Genomic DNA, 22,688 nt, shown 5'->3' on the forward strand with positions numbered 1-22,688 from the left:
ACGTTGATCTGTAATAGGATGCCTGACAACCTGCTATTTATTTTGTTGGGAGATGGACATTTTATATTCCTATAAATACTCTTGAATTTCAGAGATGCAGTTAAGTTACTTTAAACAATTTGATCTTTTGGGGTCTTGCTTTTATGATTTGTTATGTAACTTTAGAGCAGATCCAATCTAAGGCTGATTATTCCCCCTACTGAGGCAAGATCTTTCTGTGTACTCTGTCCATTGTCCCATGAATTATGAATTTTTCCATTCTGGATGGTGGGAATAGGCACTTTGCCCAGCCATGCTTAAACAATGAGCACTGTTTTCTCTAATCTTTTCCGATGGTTCTTTTTGCCAGCCTTGGATTTCCTCTCTCACATGCACTGATCAGTATACCCTACTGAATTCTCAGGGGAGCCCTCTGCAGATCTCCCATGTTCTTTCTTTGTGCCACTTCCTACTCTCTGAGTTCTGTCCTAAGAACTCAAGCTGCTTTGGACTCCAGGAGTCTTTGCTCTATTTCCTTATCTAGGCAGTGCTCTAGGCTCCTCCTCTGTTTCCCCTCCCTGCACCATGACCTATAAACTCAGTGCAGAAAGTGGTACCAATCGTATAGCTCCCATTGTTTGCTTCCTGCCTTTCAGGGATCTCTGTCCTTAAGTTGCCTGATACCTACTGTCTTGGAAGTTATTATTTCATATATTTTGTCCAACCTTTTAAGGTCTTTCAGTCTGTAGGGTAAATCTTGGCCCAAAGTAAGAGTCATCTCTATTTATTAATTTTAAATTTCATCACATTATTCTATGTTCTTATTGTTTATAGTAGTTTTTTTAGTTGATCCTCTTCAGTTTTCCCAGTTATACAATTATATCATTGGGAAATAGTAATAATTTTGTCTTTCAATTTTTGTATCTTTAGTTTCTTCTGTGTAATTGCTTCAGCTAGTATGTCTAGTAAACAATCTCAGTAATAAAGGAACTCATTATACTTTTACTTAAGGTGTTATGTTGAATTATGTGCAATTTTTTAAATTATAGAGTTGATTTAATTACATTTATGATCATATCTATGTATTACTTGATTTCTGTTGCTATTTTGATTTTTGATCCAGTGTAAAATACCTAGCCTTTTCTCTTTCTCTTAATTTTTTTCTCCAGGGATTTCTCTCTCTGTTTTGTTTTGTTTTTTTTTTTCATGATGATGTGCTAAAATTAATGGGTTTTAAAAATAATGTTAATTCATTATGCTAGACATTGGAAATTTAATCCTGTCCTAAAGTTCTGGAACTTTTTTGGTGGTTGGGGAGTAGGATGTGTTATTATCTCTTTTATGAATTTTTCGTTTGTATGTACTCCTCTGAATTTCCTAAGAATTCGAACCCCCATAGTGATCTGATTTTCTTGTTTCTCTTTCATCTTCCATTTGTATTTCCCTTTAGGGGACCTTCTGGGACAATGTTCCAGTGTCTTACTTTTAATTTTTTTATATATCTTTCCTGGTCTGTAAATGTTCTTTGATGTATAAACTCTTCTTAATGATTTCGATCTCTTCCTTCTATGTTTAAAGTCTTCTCCTTCTCCTTACATTGTCTTATGGTTGGTAGCTTGAGTTTCTTCTTTTTTGTTTGTTTTGGTCTTCCCTTTGTATTTGTGACATTCATACATATCTAGTGCCTCCTATTCATTATCTTTTCCAGGAACTTGAAGTATAAACCAGTCCTTCAATCACACACACACACACACACACACACACACACACACACACACACACACAGGCTTGAAAATTTTGTTAACATTTTAAACCTGTTATCTTCTTTCACATTACTTTGCTGTTTTTGTTTTTATTTTGGCTTTTTAGGGCCATACCTGAGGGATATGGAAGTTCCCAGGCTAGGGGTCAAATTGGGGCTGTAGCTGCCAGCCTACACCACAGCCACAGCAATACAGGATCCAAGCCATGTGTGGAGCCTACACTGCAGCTTATGGCAATGCCAGATCCTTAAGTGGCTGAGCAAGGCCAGGATCAAACCCACATCCTCATGGATACTAGCCGGGTTTGTTACTGCTGAGTCACAATGGGATCGCTCCTGTTTTTATTTTTTTTAATTACAATTTTAGAAGGTTTTCAGGAGGTCTTGGAGGTGAACATATTAGTTTCATCTGTCATGCTTAGCTGGAAATCATTAATAACTTTTCTTTTGTGCTTTTCATCTTGGAACTGTTTTAAATTTGTAAAACGTGTGCAGTTGTGTTTTTTCAAAACTTGGATGTTAGAAGCTATTCTAAATGTTCGTTTTTCCGTTTAGAGTTTGCTTCTTGAAATTTTAATATTTAAAGCCTTAGTGTAGGGCTCTTTATGAACTGATATGCCAAAATATTCAAAATGTGAGATGTTAGGTTAGCTTATCTTGTGGCTTTGAGAACATATTAAAGTTATGGATAAGATCTTTTTAAAAATTACTTGTTGCCACTATCAGAGAGAGCTGTTGATTTTTATATTCTTATATATGGCTATGTAACTGAATTCTTACTTACTCAAACAATAGTTAGCCAGTTTGCTTGGATTCTCTAGGCAGACAATCATACTGTCTTATACATAAAGTTTTATTATATTGATGAGGACAGTGTAATGTTGTTTAGTAGTAGTAAAATATCTGAATGTAAATTTCTACTAAAAGCAGTATAGGTGACCAATTTAAATTGTTTCATTTAAAGCAAATTATTTTTTAATATTTTTTAAAGTATACTTTATCAAAAGCTGTCTACTAAAATTAGGCACATATGTGTGATACCCATTAGGGTAATAAACCGTGGCACAGTTTCCCAACTCTTAATTTGGCTTCTCTTTCAAAATCTTGTGAACACTGTTTCTCTGAACTTTTGAAAAACATCTGCCTAAAATGTAGAGCACACACCCGACACTGTCGTGGCCTGACTTGGCAATTGAGTTCAGTTGTTACTTTTTTTCACAACTCAGTTCTTTGGTCAGAATATAGTTCATAACAGTTGTTATCACTTCTTTTTTTGTCCTCTTTGAAAAAGAACTCTATCAGCAAAACAAAATAATTTTGGGGTTGCCTAACCTTTAAAAAGGAATTCAAGGGCAATTAAACATTTTTATACTCATTTTGCTTGTGCTCTACAAAACCAGTTCTTCCCATAAAACATGAGACATGCCTAGGAAGATTCATATGATAACCATGCTTATCTCAGCATTAGTTATTTAAAAAATTGTGAACAATATAAACAACCCACAATAGGGAATTGGTTACATTTTGGCACTTACCTGTATAATGGTGTGACATTCAGTTATTAAAAATAATTTTCTTAAAAATATGTTGGCATGTTTAAAAATATACTTGTTACAGAAGATGGAGAAAAAGAGTACTCATAACTTCATATATTATAATCCCCTCTTATGTAAAAAAATTATATCCAGGGATAAATGGTTTCAAGAAAAGATTGTATGTTAAAGAACTTAGTTCATTTTAATTTTCTCTTTTCTGATTTTTCTACAATAAATTTATATTAACATAAAATAGTATCTATGAGATTATTTATAAAGATAATTCAGAAATGAGAAAATACAGTTCCTAGAGATATAGAGGCTTAAATTCTAATCCTGCCTTTGTCATGTACTAGCCTTATCACCTTAATGTCTCATAGCCTTTGTTTCATCATTTGTAAAATAAATCTAGTGGAATACATTATGTATAAAATGTTTCACAAATGGGAGGAATTATTGGCCCTTGTTTTTTATTTGCAAATGGGAGGCGTGTTTGCGCGTGATCCACTTCATATATATGCATGATTAAATAAACAAGTAAACAAAGTTGGTATTTGTAGTCCATTAAGTGTGGAGCCTAGCAATGTCTGTCATTTCTAACCTTACACCCTTGAGGTATCATTTGATTCTAGGTTATGCCAAGGTCTTAAAGAAAACCGGAGCTGAACAAAGACAGATAACATTCTGAAAAGGAATTCCCCATATTGACTGTTCCCAGATATATTGTAAAATTTTTATGAGCATGATCTGTGTGAACTGATGAGAGTTGGAGGAAGAGAATGGTAAAAAAAAATGTAAGTTGTTGCCTATACACTAATGTATTTATGAAAACACTATTATTTGTCAGCTTATATGGTATGTCCTTTGATATTGTCACTCCTAATGGATGCATTTCCTCAGTGACTTGAAAAAGGAGGGCAAAATGTAGGCCACTCAGTTATGATAGTTCTAAATAGTTTAGGTTTTGCACCTGTGATAGCATGGTTTTTTCCTTTTTGCCAATAAAGACACTGGGGAAAGCAAAATCCTGATTTTTATCCTGTTTGTTTAATGCTTATCATTCTGCTTACTATCTTTTAGTGACTACGCTGTTTCCAGCTGTCTAAACATTCTCTCACATTCCTGTTAGAAATGTGACTAGAGCTCAGGTTCAAGAATTGTAGTGCCCACTCCCTCATTGTTTATTACTTCCTCAGTACACTTTCAGTTAAGATTTGAAATGATTAAGCCAGCTAGCATTATTATGTATCAGATCCAAATCCTGTGAAGAGAACTTCTTACCAACACTGGGATCATCGCCTGATACACCAAATTCTGTTATTACTTACTCTTATAATACAGTGAGTTTGAAAAGTAACTGGAGGTTAGGGCCATTTCATCTGTTGAAACAATATTTCCGTAAACTCAATTATGCGAGCCATTGTTTATTTACTGTATGTTTGCATATTAATATATTTCATATCAGAATGCAGCATCAAAATTTCTTATGAAGCAGATTCTAATAATACTAATGAATAGTATAAAATTTTCCTTTATGTAGCTATAAATTTTGTGTGAAATAAGGGCTCTCATGTGTAACCAGTGTCTAGTTGGCTATCTTAACAGCTTCTTTGTGAAAATTTTAGTAAAAATATCTGACCAGGCCCACCATTACTATCTTAGTAGGTATCAATTAGGTACTTATTAGGTATTAATATTCTACCTTTTGTATATGAGGAAAATAAGTCACTGAAAGGTTAAATAAAATGCTCAAAAATACACAGTTTTAAAGCAGAGTAGCAAAAGGTAATCTGGTTCAGAGAGCTGCTGTTGGTGAGCCCATTTCTATTTCTATTCCATCTCTTGAATAATACTGTTATCAAGATTTCTCTTTTTGTTCATATTTTTAGAAATAGACTTTAATCTTTAGAATATTTTTAGATTCACACCAAGATTGAACAGAAAGTACAAAGAGTTCACATGTACTCTCGGTTGCCAGAACACTCAGCTTCTTTTTTTTTTTTTTTTTTTTTTTTTTTAAATTTTATTTTCCCACTGTACAGCAAGGGGGTCAGGTTATCCTTACATGTATACATTACAATTACAGTTTTTCCCCCCACCATTTCTTCTGTTGCAACATGAGTATCTAGACATAGTTCTCAATGCTATTCAGTGGGATCTCCTTGTAAATCTATTCTAGGTTGTGTCTGATAAGCCCAAGCTCCCGATCCCTCCCACTCCCTCCCCCTCCCATCAGGCAACCACAAGTCTCTTCTCCAAGTCCATCATGCCATTTGCAGCAACATGGATGGAACTAGAGAATCTCATCCTGAGTGAAATGAGCCAGAAAGACAAAGACAAATACCATATGATATCACTTATAACTGGAATCTAATATCCAGCACAAATGAACATCTCCTCAAAAGAGAAAATCATGGGCTCAGCTTCTTCTAAAATCACTTATCCCCACCACAGTGGGTACGTTTGTTACAGTCAATGGATGAACTTATATTGGTCACATCATTATCAACCCAAGTGTGTAATTTACATTAGGATTCACTCTTGGTGTACATTCTAAAGGTTTTGACAAATGTATAATAATATGTATCCACAATTACAGTATTATACAGAATAACTTCACTGCTCTAAAAATCCTCTAAGTTCTACCTATTCATATCTCTAACTCCAACCTCAGGCAACCAATCATCTTTTTGGCTTCCTCCATAGTTTTGCATTTTCCAGAATGTTATGTAGTTGGTATTGTTTCATATGTAGCCATTTTGGATTTGTGTCTTTTACTTAGTAACCTGCATTTACGTTTCCTCCATGTTTTTTCATGGCTTGATAGCTCATTCCTTTTCAGGGTAGAATAATATTCCATCATATGGATGTGCCACAGTTTATCCATTCACTTACTAAAGGACGTCTTTGTTGCTTCGAAGTTATGAATAGGTTGCTTTAGACACTCATGTCTAGGTTTTTGGGTAAACATATGTTCGTAATTCCTTTGGGTAAACACAAGAAGCAGAATTGCTGAATCTTATCATAAAAGTATGTTTAGTTTTATAAGAAACTGCAACACTGTTTTCCAAAGTGGCTGTACCATCTTGCATTCCCACCAGCAATAAATAAATGAGAGTTCCTGTTGCACCACATCTTGTTAGCATTTGGCACTGGCAGTGTTTTGTATTTTGGCCATTCTAATATGTGTGTGATGGTATCTCCTTGTTTGAATTTGCCATTCCCTAGTGAAATATGATATTGAACATCTTTTCATATGCTTATTTGCCCTGTGTATATCTTTTTTTGGAAAGGTGTCTATTCAGATCTTTTGCCCCCTTTTTAATTGGGCTGCTCATTTTTTTATTGTTGAGTTTTAAGAATTCTTTGTATATTTGGGATGACAACACCTTATCAGATACTTGTTTTGCAAATATTTTCCTCCAATCCTTAGCTTGTTTTCTCTTTTCCCTTGACAGTACCTTTCACAGAGCAAAAGTTTTTAAACTTTAATGAAGTCTAGCTTATCAGTTATTTTGTGTTTCATTATTTTGGTGTTGTATCTAAACAGTCATTGCCAAACCAGAGATCATCTAGATTTTCTCCTGTATCATCTTCTAGGAGTTTTATAGTTTTGTGTTTTACATTTGGGTACATAGTCCACTTTGAGTTATTTTTTGTGAAGGGTGTAAGGTCTGTGTCTAGATTCATTTTCTTGTTTTCAGAAGAATACAGTTGGTCCAGCACCATTTTCTTTAAAGTCTAACTTTCCCCCACTGTATTGCCTTTGATCCTTTGTCAGAGTTCAGTTGACTGCATTTTTGTCATCTCTTTCTGGGTTCTCTATTCTGCTTAATTGATTTTTTTTTTCCCCACCAGTTCCACACTATCTTGATTACTGTAGCTTTATAATAAGCCTTAAAGTCTGATAGTGTCAATCCTCAAACTTCGTTCTCCTTCAGTATCGTGTTGATCATTCTGGGTCCTTTGCTTCTCCATAAACTTTAACATTAGTTTTTCAGTATCAGTAAAATAATTTGCTGGAATTTGGATTGGGATTGCATTGAATCTGTAGATCAAACTAGGGAGAGCTGATACTTCACAATATTGAGTCTTACTATTGATGAACATGGAATATCTCTCTACTTAGTTCTTTGATTTCTTTTGTCAGTTTTGTAGTTTTTCTTATATAGATCTTGTACACAATTTATTAGATTTATACCTAAGTAATTCATTTTGGGGAGGTGCTAAGGTATATAGATTGTATGCTTTTAATTTCAAGTAACACTTGTTCATTGTTGGTGTGTATAGGAGAGCACAGGATACAACCTTACATCCTGGAAATTGCTATAATTGCTTATTACTTTCAAATTTTCTACATCGACAGTAATGTCATCTGGTAACAAAGACAGTTACATTTCTTCCTTCTTAATTTTTATACTGTTTATTTTCCTTTTTTGGTTAATTGAATTAGCTTGGACTTTGATTACAGTTTGGAAAAGGTATGGTTAAGTGGGAACATCCTTGCCTTGTTCCTAATCTTAGCTAGAAGGCTTCTAATTTCTTAGCATCACGTGTGATGTTATCTGTAGGTTTTTTGTAAATATTCTCTTTCAAGTTAGAGAACTCCTCTATTTGTTTGCTGACAGTGTTGTTTTTTTTTTCCTTTTGATCTTTTTTTTTTTTTATTTCCCCAATACAGTATTTTTTTTCTGTACAGGATGATGACCCAGTTACACATACATGTATACATTCTTTTTTCTCATATTATCATTTAATCATGAATGGGTGTTAGATTTTCTCAAATTCTTTTTCTGCATCTATTGGTATGATCATGTAATTTTTCTTGTTTAGCTTCTTGATGTGATTCATTGACTTTCAAATGCTGAACCAGCCCTGCATACCTGGAATGAATCTTAATTTGGTCATAGTATATAATTCTTTTGATATATTGTTATATTTGATCTGCAAATATTTTGTTGAGGGGTTTTGCATCTGTGTTCATGAGAGATACTGATGTGTAGTTTTGTTATAATTTCTTTCTCTGGTTTTGGCATTAGGGTAATGCTGGATTTATAGAATGAGTCAGGAAATATTTCCTTTGCTTCAGTCTTTCGAATAGATTGAAGAGAATGTTTTAGTTTCATCTTAAATGTTTGGAAGAATTCTCCAGTGAACCCATTTGGGCCTGATACTTCTATTTCAGATGGTTATTAACTACTGATTCAGTTTCTTCAATAAATATAGATCTATTCAGCTGGTCTTTTTCTTCCTGTGTGAGTTTTATCAGATTGTTTCTCTTAAGAAATTGGTCTTTTTCATCTAGATTATCAAGTTTGTGGGCATAGAGTTATGCATAATATTCCTTTATTTATTTTTTATATCTGTGGAATCTATAATGACTCCTTTTTACTTCCGATATTTGTTTTTTTGTGTGTTTTTTTGTTTTGTTTTGTTTTTTGCCATTTCTTGGGCCACTCCCGCGGTATATGGAGGTTGCCAGGCTAGGGGTCGAATTGGAGCTATAGCCCCCGGCCTACACCAGACCCAGAGCAACTCAGGATCTGAGCCGCGTCTGCAGCCTGCACCACAGCTCATGGCAACACCGGATCCTTAACCCACTGAGCAAGGCCAGGGATTGAACCCACAACCTCATGGTTCCTAGTTGGATTCATTAACCTCTGAGCCATGATGGGAACTCCTACTTCTGATATTTGTAATTCGTATCTTCTCCTGTGTTTAGTTTGCCTGGCTAGAAGCTTGTCAATTTCACTGTTCTTTTCAAAGAACAAGCTTTAGGTTTTAATTTTTTCTGTAGATTTCCTATTATAAATTTCATTGATATCTGCTCTGACTTTATTTTTTTCTCTTCTGCTTGCTTTGGATTTAATTTTCTCTTTTTCTAGTTTCCTGAGATAAAACTTAGATTATTGATTATAGCTCTTTCTTCCTTTCTAATATGTGAATTCAGTGCTATAATTTTCCCTCTATTCACTGCTTTTGCTGAATTTCACAAATGTTACTGTATTTTCATTTTTAATTACCAAATATTTGAAAATTTCTTTTGAGAATTTTGTCTTTGACCCATGTGTTATTTAAGTGTATTGTTTAATCTCTAAGTATCTTGAGATTTTTCCAGCTGTCTTTCAGTTATTTATTTTTAGGTTAATTTTTTGTGGTCTGAGAGCATGCATTATTTGCTTCCTATTTTAAGTACATTAAAATGTATTTTATAGCCTATAATAATTTAAAAATAATTCTATTTTCCATCTGATAGATATTGAGCACTTTATCTTCAATTTATTTCATGATTTGTTTTAATGGTGAAAATGTTTCATCTTAGTTATGTGTTCCTATGTATGCCAACCCTTGGCCTCAGAATGAGTGGCATCTGTGGAAAATGTAGGCTTTATTGATAAAATGTATATGACAGTAGTGAAAGTATTCTATGTTATGAATATGTAAATGGTTTTTTAAAAAATACTGGCGAAAGTAATGTATCACATCAGTTGGAAATTTTTTCAAATGGGGAAACATTTAACATTTCTAAGAGATATATAAATGGTAAGTTTTCCTTATATTTTGGAAGTGTGATAACTTTTTTTCTATCCCATTTAGTTTTGTCAACCTGGCGGGTGGCAGCTGTCCAGAGAGAGGAAGCAGCCAACATTTTTTGTGGTGGTCCTGACAGATATTGACTCAGATCGACATTACTGCTCATGCCTAACCTTCTATGAGGCAGAGATCAATCTTCAGGTACAACAACTTTTATAGCCAAATCACACATAAAGGGCACCATTTAGGAATCTTTTTTATTATGTTATATTTGTTTTTGTTAAAACTACAAGTTTAGGTTCTGTGGATGACTTTAAAAACCTGAGGTACTATTTTGTTGAAGAAGAAAGCAAGAAGGTAAAATTATTGTCCAAGTTTAGTTATTTTCTTTAAGACTATTGATTATTATCTCAGTATTACTAAGAATAAGATATCTGTGAATTGCTTTATTAAGATTTGTATCCTCTCATGTCAAACCTATGAAAGAATCACATGGTGAAAGAATTAGTCCTTCTCCTGAGGTGTTTCACCACATATCGAACATTTAATCAAAATCTTTATACAAATCACTTATCACAGTGCTTGATATTATTTTTTAAGCACTGAAGTAAATGTTAACTCATTATCATTAGTGATGGTAGTATCAAAATAATGAGACTAAATTTAATAAGTTAGAACTATAGACATTAAAAATACTGGGTCTTTCAGAGTATTATTAGTTGGAATTCTGTCAATTTTAGACAACTGCATCTATTCTCTCTAATTTATTCAGAAAAGGATTTATGACAGAGCTTTGGGCAATTTATGTAATTTCATGAGTGAGAGACCCAGGGTACTAGAGACTTGCCTTGCTTGGGACTGTTTTGGTAGAAACCAAACTTTGTCCAGCTTTCACCAACTCGACCCTTATGATGTTGCATACCAGACAATATAACCTTTATAATAGTTGCCCTGAAATATCCATTCTCCCATCTGTAGCTACTATCACACATTGGTGACTCTTGCTTTAAGTTTCATACCTTCTGGAAGTTGGATTGCAGGTAGGTCCCACTCTCACTGCAAAGGAATCAGGAAAATATTTTTGTGGCTGTTACTTGTTTGATTATTTTGCTTTCAAGGTTCTATGGTACATGAAGGAAACTATAAAGGAGTTTGGAGGATGTTGAGTGAGAGTTATCTGCTCTACTTTGTGCTACATACAGATGAATGATAGTGTCACCACGAGGAAAAAGGATTGGCTTGCTTTCTGAAATGGCCTCACAAAAGGAGCATTTGTTATTTTTGTCACTTTAATTAAATGCCAAAATCTGAATTTTCTGGATCCAGGAATCTGATTTTTTAGTACAAGAGGAGATGAGCCATCTTGCATGGCACAGATTCACATTATCCAAGTTCATTAGACTGATGTATTAAAACCAGCATGGTAGTTGTTGATTTTATAGTGATATGCATCATCTATGTTGTCAACACATTTCTCCTTGTCAGGTCTTTGTGGGAAGTCATCAAAATCAGAAGCATTTTGCTTGTAGAATCAAACTAAGGAATATTTAATTTCAGATTTTAACACCTTCCAGATTAACCCAATCCACTGTTTATGAATTGATCCTTGAACAACATGGATTTGAACTGCATGGGTTCATTTATTCATGGATTTTTTTTCCAATAAATATGTAGTAGATAGTACTACACTATCCATGATTAGTTGAATCTCTGGATGTAGAGGGTCAACTATAAAGTTCTATGTGGGTTTTTGACTTCATAGGTGGTCAGTGCCCCTAAACCTTGCATTATTTGTTCAGGGCCAACTGCTTTTGAAATTAGAGATTATGTTGTCAGTGGGGACAGAAAGCTTTGATGCTTTGATTCTAGTTATTTCTGTCCCGCATAGTGTCTGGGTAAATGTTGCCAACAAATAGCTTATCCAGTTACCATTGATCAATTCAGTCTAAATAAGAAAGAAAGTTCTCCAGTTGCAAGCCTCTGTCTCTTTTAGGTGACTTTTCATTTCTTTGCTGATTTTTTTGAATATAAGTGAGTGCTAAGAATGCAGTATTTTATTTTCATATTCTTGAGGGTACCTCTTTACAGTTCCCTAGAATTATCTAATGAAACTAATTGTGATTATTTCCTCCTAATTGTGAAGGAGGAAGAATGAATTGTGTTCTTCCTCCTCTCTTCATCATTAATAACCCCCTTCTCCCCAGAATTCTCACAAAAGTAATACATTAAGACAGTGTAGAGGGTTCCAGTACAAGAGGGTGACATAGGAAGCTCCTGAACTCAGTTACTGCAATGGACACACCAAATCCAAAGCTACACACAGCAATTTCTGCCAAAAGAAATCCGAAAACTAACTGAGCAATTCCTGTATATCAGTTGAGAAAATACTCACACTGAAGTGAGTAGGAAAGGCTGAGTACAATCTCAGTGTAAACCCCACCCTTGGCTCAGCAGCATGCAGTCAGGAAGAAACTTACAACTTCCAGCTCCTCCCTGAGGTGAGAAGGGTTGGAACCCAACGTCTGGCCCCCATCTTTTTAGATTTCCACCTGAGGAATGGGCCTCCAAAACTCCTAGCTCTGAAAGACAATGAGACCTATCAGACTATAACAAAGAGTGCTTAGAATTTCTATTTGTGACTCAGTAGGTTAAGAACCCAATGCTGTCTCTCTGAGGATGTGGGTTGATCTTCGACCTCATTGGGTTAAGGATCCTTCAGCTCAGATCCAGTGTTTCTGAGGCTGTGGTGTAGGCCTCAGGCAGCTCTGACTCAGCCCCTAACCTGGGAACTTGCGTATGTCACAGGTGTGGCCATAAGAAGACGCAACAACAAAAAATAAACCCCCAAAGAGTTCTTAATGAGGTTTTAAGGATTCCGTTGCTCAGTATGGAGGAAACAGAGAGAAACACCCATCTCTCAGTCGTTCCCTGAAAGAGTACTGCTTGCATACCTTAAAAACTACTGCCTGAGGGGCATGTTTCTTACTTAGCACACGTTTAGGGGCTAATTTAGATTCTCCCTGGAGACCAGGAAGTATAGAAGATGCCATCTATATTCTCTCTAGCCTGCTTCAGTTTACTGGTTTCTCCTTGGAAGGAGCTGTGCACGTGTCTGGTGCCCCCCCCCCCCCCCCCGATTTTCCATCTGCCATCCAAGGATGGCACACATTTTTTTAAAAAAGCCTTTGGTTCTCTGGCCAGCAGGAATTGAGCTCCTAAGGCCCACAGGATTGTGGAAATCAAAGTTCTGAACTGGCTATCCACCCTCCACCCCACCCCACCCCCCACCATCCAGGTCTCAACGCAGAGGGAAGAGACAGAAACACTCATCTCCCAGACTCCTCTGAAAGGTAGATATATGTGTATACACTAAAAAATGCTACCTGAGGTTCTGGCTTCTAGTCTGCCTGAATCCAGGTACTGACTGTTATTCTTCCCTTTGGAACACTGACAGGTCTTGATACACTCTCAACTACAGGGTGTGCTAAGAGTATAGTAGGCTGCTTGGACAATCATAAGCATTCAACAGACAACCAAGAGCTAGGGAAGGTTTGAATAATAAGCTTCATCTCCTATAAGAGGCCACTCCTTCAAGACTGAGAAGTGGATGTTTATCTAATGCATAGTAACCAACACAAAGAGTCAAAGAAAAAGAAGAAACAGGAATATGTTCCAAACAAAAGAACAGGTAAAACCTCAGAGAAAGACATCAACAAAGTAGAGTTAAGTGATTTACCTGATAAAGAGTTTAGAATAATGGTAATAAAATGCTCACCAAGCTCAGAATAAGAATGGATGAACAAAGTGAGAATTTAAACAAAGGAATAGAAAGTATAACAAAATACAAAATAAAATTCTCAGAGCTGAAGAGTATAATGAGTATAATAAGTGAACTGAAAAGTACAGTAGAAGGATTCAGCAGCACACTAGATGATACAAAAGAAAGTATCAGTTTACATGAGGACAAGACAGTGGAAGTCACTCAATTAAAACAGCAAGCTACAGCTCCGATTAGACCCCCTAGCCTGGGAACCTCCATGTGCCGTGAGTGTGGCCCTAAAAAAAAATAAAGAAAAGAAAAAGAAAAAAGAAAGCTAGAGTAGCTCTACTTAAATAAGAAAAAATAGACTTTAAGCCAAAAACTGTAATGAGAAACAAAGAAGGTCATTTTATAATGATAAAGTAGTCAACCAATCAAGAGAATGTAAGTGTAAATATTTATGCACCTATTATCAGAACACCAAAATATATAAAGCAAATAAAAACTGATCTGAAGGTAAAGATTTTTTTTTTTTTTTTTTTTTGTCTTTTTGTATTTTTAGGGCCATACCTGTGGCATATGGAGGTTTCCAGGCTAGGGGTCTAAACAGAGCTGTAGCTGCTGGCCTATGCCAGAGCCACAGCAACGCCAGATCTGAGCCATATCTGTGACCTACACCACAGCTCATGGCAACGCTGGATCCTTAACCCACTGAGTGAGGCCAGGCATCGAACCTGCAATCTCATGATTCCTAGTCAGATTCGTTTCTGCTGCGCCACGATAGGAACTCCCTGAAGGTAAAGATTGACAGCTTTACAGTAATAATAGAATACTTCAGTACCTCACATTCAACAGTGTATAGATCATCCAGACAGAAAATCAATAAAGGAAAGCTGGACTTAAACAAGATCAGATGGACCTAACAGACGTATACAGAATATTCCATACAACAGCAGCAGAATACGCATACTTCTCAAGTACACATGAAACATTGGCCAGTATAAATAATATGTTATGTCACAAAACAAATCAATGAATTTAAGAAGATGAAATCATATCAAGCTTATTTTCCAAACACAGAAATATAGAACTAGAAATCAGTTACAAGTGGAAAAGTGGAAAATTTACAAATATGTGGAGGTGAAACTTCATGCCACTGAATGGGCCAAAGACTAAACCAAAAGAGAAATTTTAAAAATAACTTGAGACAAATGAAAATAAAAAATACAACATATCAAAATTTATGGACTAACATAAAAGCAAAATCAGATATTAAGGGGAAAATTATAGCAATTAACACCTATATTAAGAAAAAAGTAAGAACTCAATAAGCAACTCAGATTTACAATTTAAAGAACTAGAAAAAGAATAAACTAAGCCCAAAATTAACAGAAGGAAGGAAATAAAGATCATAGTGGAAATAAACAGAGTTAAAAAGACAATAGAACAAATAAATTAATGAAATTAAGCAGATTTTTTTAAAAGATAAACAAAATTGACAAACCTTTAGTTATATGCAGAGGGACAAAAAGGGAAAATAAAATTAGAAATGAATGAGGAGATGTTAGATCTCATAAAGCACAAAGAATCATAAGACTATTATGAATAAATACACAGCAACAAATTGGAGAATCTAGAAGAAATGAATAAATTCCTGTTAAAATAGAACCTACCAAGCCTGAATCATGAAAAATAAAAAGTATGAACAGACCAAGAGTAGTAAAGATATTGAATTGGTAATCAGAAACATCCTACTAAGGAAAAGTTGAGGACCAGATGTCTTTACTTGTCAATTCTACTATACATTTAAAGAGGAATTAATAACAATCCTTCTCAGAGTTCCTGCTTTGGTATGGTGGGTTAAGAATCCAGCTGCAGTGACTCAGGTCACCACAGAGGTATGGGTTTGATCCCTGGCCCAGTACAGTGGGTTAAGGACTCTGGTGCTACTGCAAATGCGGCATGCAGCTTACAGCTGGTCCAGGAACTCCCATGTGCCACAGGTGCGACCATAAAATAAATTTTTAAAAGAATTCTTCTCAAATTCTTCTAGAAAAGAGAAGAGAGAACACTGGCAAACTTATTTTACAAGGCCAGCACAACCCCTGATACCAAAGAGAGACCTGGGCACTACAAGAATAGGAAACTACAGGACAGGCCATGTCCCTGATAAACATGGATGCAAGAATCCTCAACAAAATATTAGCAAACCAAATTCACCAGTACATTAAAAGGATCATACAGCATGATCAAGTGGGATTTATGCCTGGATGCTGGGTTCAACATATGTAGATCACTGAATGTGATCCACCACATTAACAAAATTAAGGATGCAATACATATGATCTTCTTAATAAGAAAACATATATCAATATTCAACATCCATCCATGATAAAACTGTCAAGAAATTGGGTATAGAGTGAGCATACTTTAACATCAATAAAGGTCTTTTATGACAATTCCACTGCTAACATCATACTTAATGTTGAAAGCTGAAAGCTTTTCCTCTAAGAACCAGTACTAGTCAAAAATGCTCATTCTTGGAGTTCTCATTGTAGCTCAGTGTTAATGAAGAGGCTAGTATCCATGACGATGTGAGTTCGATCCCTGGCCTTCCTCAGTTCGTTAAAGATCTGGTGTAGGTCACAGGTACGGCCCTAAAAAAGCAAAATAAATAAAAAAGAATGCTCATTCTTGCTGCCGTTACTTAACATAGTACTGGATGTCCTAGCTAGAGGAATTAGTTAAGAAAACAAAATATAAGGCATTTGAATCAGAAAGGAAGAAATAAAACTGCTTATATTTGTTGATGATACGGCATTATATATATAAAAAAAAACCCTATGAATTCTATGAAGTTGCAGGATATAAAATTGATAAGCAAAAATTAAGGGTTTTTATATGTTAACAACAAATTTATCAGGAAGAGAAATGAATATGGTTCTATTTGTAATTGCATGAAAAAGAATAAATATCTAGGTATAACTTTACCAAAGAAGTAAAAACTCTGTATCCTGCAAACTATGTAAGACATTAATGAAATAAATTGAAGAGGAAACAAATAAATGGAAAAGTATCCTAAGCTAATGGATTGGAAGAATTAATAATGTTGAAATGTCCATATTACACTTAAGAAATTTATATATGTAGTGCAATCCGTATCAAACTTCCAATGGCATATTTCACAGAAATAAAACAAAGAATCCTAAAATTCATATGGAACTGAAAAAGACCCCGAATTGCCAAAGTTTTCTTGAGAAAGTAGATTAAAGTTGGAGTCACACTTCCTAATTTCATAGTATGTTGCAGAACTGTATTTATCAAACTATATGGTATTGGTATAATAACAGACACATAGGTCAATACACAGCCCAGAAATAAACCGAGGTGTATATGATCAGTTAATTTGCAACAGAAGAGCCAAGGATGTACAATAGTGAAAGGATAGTCTATTTGATAAATGGTATTTGGAAAATTGGAGAGCCATATGCTAAAGAATAAAACAGAATCCGTCTTACACCATACACAAAAATAAGTTCAAAATAGATTAATGCTTTGAATGTAAGACCTGAAACTAAGTAAATGCTAAAAGAAAACTTGGAAGGTAAGCTCCTTAACAAAGGTCTTGACAATGACAACAAAAGCAAAAATAAATGGGACTGCATGAAGCTAAAAGGCTCTGCACAGCAAAGGAAACCATGAACAAAATCAAAAGACAGCCTTCTGAATGGAAAAAAATACTTGCAAACCACATATCTGGTAAGAGGTTAATGCACAAAATATATAAAGAACTCTTACAACTCAATAGCAAAAAAAAAAAACCAAACAGTCCAATTATTAAATGAGCAAAAGATGTGAATAGATACCTTTCCAAAGAAGTCATACAAGTACATGAAAAGATACTCAACATCACTAATTATCAGAGAAATGGAAATCACCATCACAATATCACCTCATACCTGTTAGAATGGCAATTATCAAATAGATAAGCAATAGTGCGTGTAGGTAAGACTGTGGATGAAAGGGAATCCTTGTAAACTGTTGGTAGAAAGTGAATTGGTGCAACCACTATGGAAAAAGCTATGGAGGTTCTTCAAAAAATTAAAATTAGAACCACCTTATAATCCAGCAGCCCCACATCTGGGTATGTATCCAAAGGAAATGAAACAAGGATGTTTAAGAGAGATCTACATTCCTATGTATATTGCAGCATTATTCACAATAGCCAAGATATGGCAACAAGCTAAGTGTCCATCAATAGTTAAGTGGATAATTTTTTTTATACATGCATACATACACACTCATTGAATGGAATATTCAGCCATAGGAAATCCTGCTGTTTATAACAACATGGATGGACTTAAAAGGGTACTATGCTAAATGAAATAAGTCAGACAGAGTAAGACAATACCACATGGTATCTATATATAGAATCTAAAAAAAAAAAAAAGTCCAACTCAGAGAAATAAAAGAGTAGAATGGTGGTCACCAGGAGTTGAAGAGTTGGGAAATAAGGAGAGGTTGGTAAAAGGGTACAAAAATTCAACTATAAGATTAATAAGGTCTGCTCAACATCACCAATTATTAGAGAAATGCATATCAAAACTACAATGAGCTACCACCACACGCCAGTTCAAATGACCATCATTGATAAGTCAACAAATAACAAATGCTAGAGACAAAAGGGAACCCTCCTACACTGTGATGGGAATGTAAATTGGTGCAAACACTATGGAAAACAGTAAAACTAAATATATAGAACTGCCATATGATCCAGTAATCCCACTCCTGGGCATATATCCAGACAAAGCTTCATTCAGAAAGATACATGCACCCCTGTGTTTATTGCAGCAATAGCCAAGACATGGAAACAACCTAAATGTCCATCAACAGATAAATGGATTAAGGTGTGGTACATGTATACAAGGGAATACTACTCAGCCATAAAAAGAACAAAATGCCATTTGCAACAACATGGATGTAACTAGAGATTCTCATTCTAAGTGAAATAAATCAGAAGGAGAAAGACAAGTATCATATGATATCATTTGTATGTGGAATCTAAAATATGGCACAAGTGAACCTATTTCGAATGCAAAAGCAGACTCACAGACTTAACAGATTTGTGGTTGCCAAAGAGAAGGGGAAGGAGGGAATGGGATAGAGGTTGGGGTAGATGCAAACTATTACATTTAGAATGGATAAGCAATGAAGTCCTACTGTATAGTGTAGGAAACTATACACAATCTCTTGGGTTAGAACATGATGGAAGATAATATAAGAAAAGGATTGTATATGTATGTATGACTGGGTCACTTTGCTGTATAAATTGGGACAGTATTGTAAATCAACTATACTTTAATAAAAAAATACATTTTTAAAAGAATATGAGAATAAAAGGATTAAAAATTTTAAAAAAAGGTTAGTAAGATTTGAGGATCTGTACTAAAACATGATGACACAGTTGATAACACTAATTTGTATAAGTAAAATTTACTAAAAGTAGATCTTAAATGTTTTCATACCTCCCAAAAAAGATATCCAGTGGTAGATTATTAAGTAACTAGATTGGGGAAACCTTTTACAGTGCATCCATATATCAAACCACCATTCTAAATATCTTAAAATATTGTCAATTATGCCTTAAAATAATGTCAATTATGATAAGACAGTTTAGCAGGTACAAAGAGATTCTAGGAAGCCCAGTTAAACGTCTAGTGTAGAAGTATTTATAAAGGACATTATAACAGGTGTTTATACAGAGCCAGAAATTCTTGGATATTTTTCAGGCTTTTCATTTGGAAATAACTTCAAACTTATGGAAAAGTTATAAGAATATTGCAAAAACATGTATGCCCTTTACGTACATTGGCCCATTTAAAATATTTTGTCCCATTTCTTTATTTTCAAAAATAACGTATCTTTAATAGACCCTGCCTTCCTTACTTTACTCTTTTTATACACACACACACACACACACACAAACACGCACACACACAAGATTTTTTCTGAACTATTTGAGACAAATTTGTGTGCATTATTTCCCTTTGCCCTGAAATCTTCAGTATATATTTCAAAGGAATAAGTATCTTCTTATATAAATAGTATGGTTATCAATATCAAGAAATCAATATCCATATTATACTTTAAACTAACATCCCTATTTCAGTTTTGTCATTTGACCTAGTATTTTTTATGTCCCCCCCCCCGCCTTTTTTTTGTCCTCCTCTATAGGATGTAGTTTTTGTTTGTGTTTTGCTTTTTCAGGTTACACTCATGACCTATAGAAGCTCCCAGGCTAGGGGTGAATTGGAGCTGCAGCTGCCAGCCTACGCTACAGCCACAGCAATACCAGATCGGAGCCATGTCTGCCACCTATAGCACATCTTTTTGGCAACGCTGGGTCCTTAACCTACTAAGCGAGGCCAGGGATCGAACCTGCATCCTCATGGATAATAGTCATGTTCATAACCTGCTGAGCCACAACAGGAACTCCAGGATGTTGTTTGAAGTTGTGTATTGCATTTAATTATCATTTCTCTTTTTACCTCTGGAATAGCTACTCGGCTTTTGACATTTTCAAATAATGACAGTCCCAATGCCTCTTTTAACATAATGCTTAATATTTATTGTTTCCTTGCTGTCTCTCATCTTTAGACTCAGATTATACATCAGTAGTGAGAATACTAAGCATAGGTACTGAGGGCCCACATCTGGAAGTACACAATGTCTGTCAGCTACCCATCCCACCCTTTACTGATGGTGTTCTTTTTGAGTACCTGGTCTGGTGATTGTCAGATATCTCTGTTGTATAGTTGCTTTTTTGCTTGTTTTTGCTTGCAACTGATAAGCAATGTGTGGTAAGATAGTTTGAGACAACGCAAATATTGTGTTACTCATTTATAATGCCCCTTGGCTATGTATAACATTTAGTGATTGTTCTTGGCTGTGCCAATTTTTATCATGATGATTACAAAATGATTATTTTCCAACTATATACCCCTTCGTTACCTTTATCAGTCAGCATTTGACATTTGTCTTTTCTGTCTTTGTGAGCTGTAGACTCATGAATTCCTGTTTCCTTTTTCTTCAATAATACATAATTAATGGTTTTTACTGTTTTAGTGCACAGATTGTCCAAATTTTGACCAATGGACACCCCTTCAGAGTGGTTCCTGTATTCTCTTAACAAGGCCCATCTGGGTTTTTTAAAGCATTTTTTAAACTTTCTGGTATAACAAGCTGACCTAGGTTCATCTTATTTTTTCCCTGCCTCATGCTTAAAATCAGCTAAGGAGCCTTGGCTCATTTGAGTAGGGATTAATATTAAAAATGAAGATTGGGGTTCTTATATATTTGGAATCAAAGTTTGAAAATTATGTGTCATTTTAGCTCGGATACTCTATTTGCAATTTTAACTGGATCCAAACATTATAATTTATTTAGTATTTACAGTCATCTTATAGAAAGTTACAGAAAGAATATGCTTCTTACGAGTTTTCCCAAGATTCTGAAAATGTGTATTATGTTATAAAAGTTCTGTCTGCTGTATAATTACACTTAGGTAGTAAATGCTAGTCCGAATTATGTTACAGCTTTTCTGTGTGATAAACACTTGAGAGGTAATATCTTTTGTAATTGGTCCAAAAAATGGTATAAATAATGAGGTAATATTTGAAAAAGATGGCCCAAATAATGTTCCTATTTTTTATGTGAACAGTTAACTGTGTCCCTCTTTTTTTTTTTTTTTTGATATTTTCCTTTTGTTTTTGGATCATATTGTCAGTTCAAAAATAGATATTTTAATTCTCATTTGGTGTGAATTACTTCATACTAAATATAATGTGACACATTATTTGGAAGGCCAAAGAAGAGAATTTAGGGACACAAACCATCCACAGTATAATTGTTCAACTTTAAAAATGTTGGCTCTTTTCTAAGATTCAGTAACACTGTTAAACTTTTGAAAACATATTTCCCAATTTTTTCAACTGGGCAGTGTGGGGTTTTTTTGTTTGTTTGTTTGGGTTTTTTTTTTTCTTTCTTTCTTTCTTTTTTGTCTTTTTAGGGCTGCGCCTGTGGCATATGGAAGTTCCCAGACTAGGGGTCAAATCAGAGCTGCAGCTGCTGGCCTACACCACAGCTCTGGCAATGCCAGATCCTTAACCAACTTGCAAGACCAGGATAGAACCTGCATCTTCAAAGATACCAGTCAGATACCAGTTTACAATGGGAACTCCTGGGCAATTTTTAAGTTTTTAAGTAATCAGTAAAATATGGTAGCTGTGAGGTTGCTTATATGACTTTAGTTTTTTAAATGTGTTTATGAACCAATAATGATGTAATTCAGAGTAAAAAGACATTTGGCATGTCAGCAAACAAAATGTGATCAAAGAAAGGGGTGAAATAAATGAATGTACTTTGCAATAACACTGATACATAGTAGGTGCACAATGAAGGCTTATTTTCTTCATTTTTTATTGTGGAAACTCTGAAACAAATAGAATTAATTATCAGCACTTTGATAATCTTTTAAAATCTAAATCCTTGATTTTTTTTTAAAGGGATACATTTTAAATCAAACCCAGACACTGTATTTTACCTGTAAAAATTTTTGTAATGTATGTCTAACTGGCAAAGGCTTCTTTTTTACATTACCAATCTGTCATTATAATTTAACAAAATTAATCGTAGTTTTGAAAAATCCCTTAATATTACTTAATATCCAACTTATGTATTTTAAAAAAATTTTAAAAATTGTTTCTGGAGTTCCCGTCATGGCGCAGTGGTTAATGAATCCGACTAGGAACCATGAGGTTGCGGGTTCGATCCCTGACCTTGCTCAGTGGGTTAACATTCCAGCGTTGCTGTGAGCTGTGGTGTAGGTCGCAGATGCGGCTCGGATCCCGCGTTGCTGTGGCTCTGGCGTAGGCTGGCAGCTGCAGCTCCGATTGGACCCCTAGCCTGGGAACCTCCATATGCTGCGGGAGCGGCCCAAGAAATGGCAAAAAGACAACAACCAACCAACCAAACAAACAAACAAAAAAAATTGTTTCAGAAATGTTCCACACATTATATTTGATTGATACTTCTTAAATTTTGTCTGTAAGAGTCCCCC

The 22,688-nt window shown here is 34.9% G+C and overlaps 1 protein-coding gene across 11 annotated transcripts in view; it reads left to right on the top strand.

Annotated features, from left to right (window-relative positions):
* SBF2 (SET binding factor 2) overlaps nucleotides 1–22,688 on the top strand; it is a 451,285-nt gene that overhangs the window by 204,345 nt on the left and 224,252 nt on the right. For 9 of the 11 annotated variants that reach the window (XR_014837296.1, XR_014837295.1, XR_014837298.1 and 6 more), the window contains exon 3: nucleotides 9,874–10,011. Coding sequence is in view for 5 of the 11 variants with exons in the window: in XM_005661131.4 (XP_005661188.2) it covers nucleotides 9,874–10,011 (138 nt within the window). In the remaining 6 variants the exon portion in view is untranslated. Of the gene's footprint in view, nucleotides 1–3,908; nucleotides 4,071–9,873; nucleotides 10,012–22,688 lie in introns of those variants that run through there. The other 2 variants (XM_013994573.3, XM_085012069.1) reach the window with 1 other exon arrangement.

The sequence above is a fragment of the Sus scrofa genome, chromosome 2 (genome assembly GCF_054392235.1).
Source record: "Sus scrofa isolate SSC_HxYL_T2T_F1_AM1 chromosome 2, Sscrofa_HxYL_maternal_Yorkshire_Landrace_v2.0, whole genome shotgun sequence".
Classification (NCBI taxonomy): domain Eukaryota; kingdom Metazoa; phylum Chordata; class Mammalia; order Artiodactyla; family Suidae; genus Sus; species Sus scrofa.